Genomic DNA, 5,956 nt, shown 5'->3' on the forward strand with positions numbered 1-5,956 from the left:
TTAGCGGAAGACGGGGAAAGCGTGACAGGGGTTGCAGCCGGCGCCGGATCCTAAGCCTTTCCGTCGCGTCTGCACCTTTCTCGGTATGAAGTCAATTTCGGAGCTGGAAAGAATCCATGAGCGACCTGAAAAAAGGGGAGCATGGGTTGGTCACGTCCACGCCTTCCTGTTGTGACTCATGCCCCCCCCCCCCCCGAATCTGTGGTGACCTTCGACCCGCGCGAGGTGGGCGTAAAAGAGGAACGTCGGTGGGGGAGAGCGGTTGGTGTTCGCCCAGTGAAGCGGTTCCTTCGCTGAGCCACTGTGCTGCGCGGTGCCTTCCGAGACGGAGACCATGGCGACGAAGCTGCTCCTCTTCCCGGCGCTGCTCGCGGCGCTCGTCTGTGCAGGCTTCTCAGACCCGGCGGAGGAGTGCTCTGGAATGGGCGTCCGTAAGGAAAAAAAATCCTTTTGTGACTTTTTCCTGTAAAATCTTCCTCCCGCGGGCTCTGTGGCAACTGCCATGGTTAGGGGGGGTTCTGCACTGATGTTTCAAGGGGTTTGGGTTTCAAAAGTATCAGCGTTCAGTGGTGGGAAGTAACAAAGTTAAAGTACTTAACTTACGTACTTAACTACTTGCATTTTTCAAGTTTCTGTATTTACTTAAGTGTATTTGGATTTTGAGACTTTCAAGTTTTACTGATTTACATTTCAAGGTTAATAACTACACTTATTACTACATTTTAAACACAGTCATTTTATTTTTGTTTAAAGAAAAAGAATGTGTTCATTAGCTCCATATCCTTGTAAATGACTATGACACCAGCTGAACTATATATTTTTTATCAATTGTAATCAGGATTTGCAGAATAAAAGGTACTTTATGATGTATTATCGACTGTTATATCAGCACACTGGATATGATGAGCATTTTTACTTTTTAATACGCTACGTACATTTAAGAGCAAGTAAATTTATATCATCACTTTAGAAATGTCCATTTGGTACTTCCTTTTTAATGTAATTTTGTGTCGAGGCATTTGTACTTTTAATTCAGTTGAAGCTCGGACTACGACTTCTACTGCCACTGATAGCCTTACAAGAGTTTGAGAATGACAAATAGTAAGAAAGAGTGATAAAGAGGAAAGGCAGTTGAAGGAAGGAAAGCTTATCTTTTCCTCTGATTGTGTGGGTACACTCCTCGCAGTCAAGTCACAGTCACATTTAGAAATAATATTTCACTGGTGGAGCCAGAGATCCCGAAACACTATAACATTAACTGTTCTGCTGCTCCTCCAGTTGCTAAATTGTCATTACGGTGTGTGTGTGTGTGTGTGTGTGTGTGTGTGTGTGTGTGTGTGTGTGTGTGTGTGTGTGTGTGTGTGTGTGTCTGTCTAAAATAGAGTAGATGTGCACAATGAGCAGAATTGGAGCAGAACAGATAATAAGCAACGCACTACAGCTCTGACATTAATCACCGTGGCAACGCTCCCCGGGTTCTGTTTCAAACCCAAGGAAAACATTAGGGGAATTATTTTTTTTATCACACACTTGACCATGGCTCGTTATTAATGTGTGTGTGTGTGGGAATATTGCAAAAGTTCAGTGGGGAATAGTTGAAACACTCTCGGAATAAACACAGGTTGACAGTATATTGAAGATATAGCGTCATGTATTGAAATATATTGACTCATATGATATATTTTTCAATCACTTATTGGGATATCTCGATTTTTAAATGTAAAATGCTAAAACAAATAATAATAAAAAAAACCTCCTTCCTGGCCTTATCCAATCAGAGGTCTGTGTTCTATTTGCAGAGAGGTTACCAATATTTAAAGGAAAACTTCAAAGAGAGTCAACCCGCGTGATTAGCATCAGAATCTTTCGAATTGATCCGGTATTGAGAGATCAGCTTCAGCTGGCGGCCGTGTGACGGGGCAATCCCATCCACATTGCACAGCAGCTCCTCCTCCATCGCCAACGGTTCCATCACTAACGGTTCCACTCTGTCTCACAGGTCTGAGGACGTTCAAACTGATGACAAAGTGCAACTTCACCACGCTCAAAGACAAGCAGCTGAAGGAGATCCAGGCTCCGACCACCAATCTGTTAATCCCGCTCCTCTACCTGCTGGCCTTCACCATCGGCATGCCCAGCAACCTGCTGGCGCTCTGTGTCCTGGTCTTTAAAACCAAAAAGCTACCTTCTACCACGCTGCTCATCAACCTGACGGTCACCGACCTCATGCTCCTGCTCTTGCTGCCCTTCCGCATCATGTACCACTTCAACGGCAACGACTGGGTCTTTGGCGAGCCCTTTTGTCGCGTTGTCATGGCGATGTTTTATGGAAACATGTACGGCTGCGTGATGTGCCTGGCCTTGGTGGCCCTGGATCGCTACATCGCCCTGGTGCACCCCTTCGGCGCCAAGACGCTGCGAAGCAAAAGAACCTCCCTCTACATGAGTCTGGGCGTTTGGGCGGTGGAGGTCGTGGCCATGTTGCCTCTGCTGGTCACCCGGCAGTCCTATGTGTTGGACGAGCTGCAGATAACCACCTGCCACGACGCCCTTCCAGAGGAGGAGCAGGAGAACTACTTACTACCGTACTTTTCCACCTTGTTCACCTTTTGCTTCCTTCTGCCTTTCCTCGTGATCGTTTACTGCTACAGCGCGGTGCTGTGCACCTTGGTTGCCGGAGGGAAGCGTTACAGCCATGCGGTGAGAGTCACGGTTCTGGTCCTCCTGGTGTTTGTCGTCTGCTTGTTGCCGAGCAACATCCTCCTCCTCCTGACCTACTGGGACACCTCGCTGGAGGGGGACGGGGAGGACATCTACCTGCCCTACATGGTCAGTCTGGCGGTCAGCACCTTGAACAGCTGCATCGACCCATTCATCTTCTACTACGTCTCCGACGAGTTCAGGGAAAAAGTGCGGAACACCCTGTGTTGCCTAGGTGACGGCAAAAGTCCGTCCTCGTCCTCGGGGAACCACGTGACATATTCATCCTCCTCCGAAAAAAGGTCAAAGGTCACCTTGTTGTCCAGCCGACAGGGGACCTTCGATGGTGATGCAGCATGAAGACGTCTCGCCACCATGAAGGTGTTCTCAAGTCACCGCGTTGCTTACATCATGAAGTCAATCTGCACAGCCTCGTTTCTCAGTTTACGTTTTTTGCCCATATCCAGAGCGATCTGTTTAGGCATTCAGTGACAACATGTACTCCAGATGATTCTCCTCCGGAGACTCCTAAACACTCAATGCTTAGTGTTTTCCAGAACATCTGGAGAAGAGCAAAATAAAATAAGACAAATTAAACAGGACACTGAATAGCAGGGTCATCCACTTAAGAAGCCGGGGCCCTGAGATGAGCAACAGCAGACAACACAAACAGATGGAGCCACTTTGGAAGATGATCTCTCGCATCAGTAAATACACAAGACAACATCTAATTGTACTTACAGTAACAACAGGAAGGAATTTCTCTTTTGAAGAACAGTCTGGTGGTTGACATCGCTTTCCTCTGTATGTTTCTGTTTGTGTTTGTTTCAAATATCCGACTCCAATGTAATATGAATGATCTTATATTCTTATCTAAAACATACTATGTGTGTGATACGGACTGTGATATGTGATATTTATATATATATATATAGATATATATATATATATCTATATATATATAGATATAGATATACTGTTTATACATAATTTATTAAAAAAAATACAGTGATTACAAAATGTAATTCATTTGTGGTTGAAATTTAACATGAGTGTGGAAGCTTAATACATTTCACTGCATATATGTATGTGACAAATAAATCTCTTGAATCTTGAATCTTGAATCTCAATGGCAAGAAAATGAAGCGGAAGGAGGCCCTCCCCGTTGATCCTAATGGCGTAGACTGACAATCACATTTTTTCTCTGAGAGCTGAAGAGCGCAGGAAGTTCACTTCTCGTTTACTGAACAAAAACGCACACAGCTCGAACAACAGTTTACTTAGCTAAACACATGGAAATACCCAAACTGTGTGTATTTATAAGAGTCAAAACAATATTGTAGCGTGTTGGGTAATAGAGTCGCGCTGAGATTTCCCAGCATGCTTTGTTATTGTGTGTTTTGGGGTTGTCGGGGAAATGGATTGTTTTATGTGTTCTTAGTTACGGTAATGTTAATTGTTATGCTGTTGTTAGTGTTAGTAAGGCAGATTGTTATTACTTTTATGTGTTGTGATTATGTTATGATTGTTGCACCTGGAATGCGACTGTGTGTAACGTTAGTGACCTGCCTGCCATGAAAATGTAATAGCGGTACTAAAAGCTGAGTACTCTGATGATTAATGATTGCACCAGGTTGTGAAATCAAATTGCTTGCTTGGAGAAGCTCTAGCTTTTCAATATGTAAGAGCACATACGGGTCATGATACTGTATATTATGGTTATATATTGGAACTTTGTTGTCTTTAAAAAACAATAAATGAAATGATGAAACAGATAAATGCACAGTATATTACAATAGTGTTTACCTGACAACATCTAACCACCTACTGTTAACTGGGGATTTGAGTATCACTGTTTTACTGTATAAAGTAAAAGAAAAGCATTACAAATCTCGATTTTAAGATAAAAGAAGTAAACCAGGAGTGTTTGTGACATTCAAGTACAACTTCCCTTTTGGTGTAAAGTGTTAGGGCACTTTTTTAAACCTGTGGTGTGTACATCATGTCTTAAAAAGAAGTCGTCTGTGTTGGAGCGGCCGCATTGTTTCATGCAGCCCTGAGTTGTGGCCGTGTGGTCTGATGCCCATCGGCATTCGTAAATGTCACCTTCCTGTTTCAACTCACCCTGTTTGAGAAATTGGGGCTCAATGTATTATTAAACATGATTAAAAGTTTTATAGAATTTAATATTAGACATATTTAAACTGTGGCGGATCCGAAATTCAAACCAAGGAATTTGTTAATTATATTTGACAACTTCAATCCTCTGTCTTGGACATGAATTCTCACTATTTTCTGTTAGCTTCTTTTTTTAAGCAGATCCTTCACATATGCACTGAGGCTAAGCCGTTTAAACATTACCCAAAGAATGAACTAGTCACTTTTTAAATGTTACCAGTACATATTTTGGTTAGTAGTTGCTATTCCAACAATTCCTCAAACTATTTTCCTGAAGTTGCTTTGCCCTTAGCCTGCGAGCGATGTGCATCCTCAGCAGTTTACCTGAAAGGCTTTAGAAAGTTTTAGCGTTCAGGCAGTGCCGTGGCTCCATGTAATCACAAATGGCTAGGTTATTGTTTTACTTGCAGATATGCTCAGATTTTGAGATATTGTATGTGCATTAAACATGCACAATGACTAACATGACCTTATGGTTACATGGAAAGTACAGGGCTTTTTGGGCCTAATCACCGTGTGTCATGACATTTCACTGCATATCTGTATGAACGTATGTACAGTATATGTATGTGACGAATAAGTAAAAACTAAATATATAAAGGGAATAGGCTTATGTATATGGGATACACTATTTATGTATATACAGATATGTGCATTAAAGTGGCATGTGAATAAAGTGAGGTAGTGTTTGTGAGATATACAGCACGGTATACAACAGTACGGCACAGCAATACAGTAACACAGAACAACCCAGAACAGTGACACAGTATGCGGTACAGTATGCTACAAACAGTACAGAAGGTAGTGGAACCTATGTGTGTGGCTCAGTGAGGACCCCTGGTGAGTTCAGCGTTGACAGTTCTTATGGCTTGCGGGAAGAAACTCCATCTCAGTCTCTCTGTTCTCGCTGTGTGACTGCGGAGGCGCTTGCCCGACCGCAGCAGCTGGAACAGTTTGTTGTTGGGGTGATGAGGATCCTTCATGATCCTGCCAGCTCTGCTACTACACCTCCTGGTGTATAAGTCCTGCAGGGAGGGGAGGGAGTTCCGGTGGTATGTTCAGCTGAACGCACCACCCT

At 43.3% G+C, this 5,956-nt stretch overlaps 1 protein-coding gene across 1 annotated transcript; it reads left to right on the top strand.

Moving 5' to 3' along the window:
* Positions 1–334: 334 nt before the first annotated feature.
* On the top strand, positions 335–3,756 carry LOC307235912 (proteinase-activated receptor 4; the record flags this gene model as incomplete). Its single annotated transcript, XM_080008171.1, has 2 exons — positions 335–431; positions 2,000–3,756. The coding sequence occupies 2 exons, from the start codon at positions 335–337 to the stop codon at positions 3,058–3,060; spliced, it is 1,158 nt and encodes a 385-aa protein (XP_079864297.1). The 3' UTR covers positions 3,061–3,756.
* Positions 3,757–5,956: the final 2,200 nt, after the last annotated feature.

This window comes from Zeus faber (assembly GCF_960531495.2).
Source record: "Zeus faber genome assembly, chromosome: 10".
NCBI lineage: Eukaryota > Metazoa > Chordata > Actinopteri > Zeiformes > Zeidae > Zeus > Zeus faber.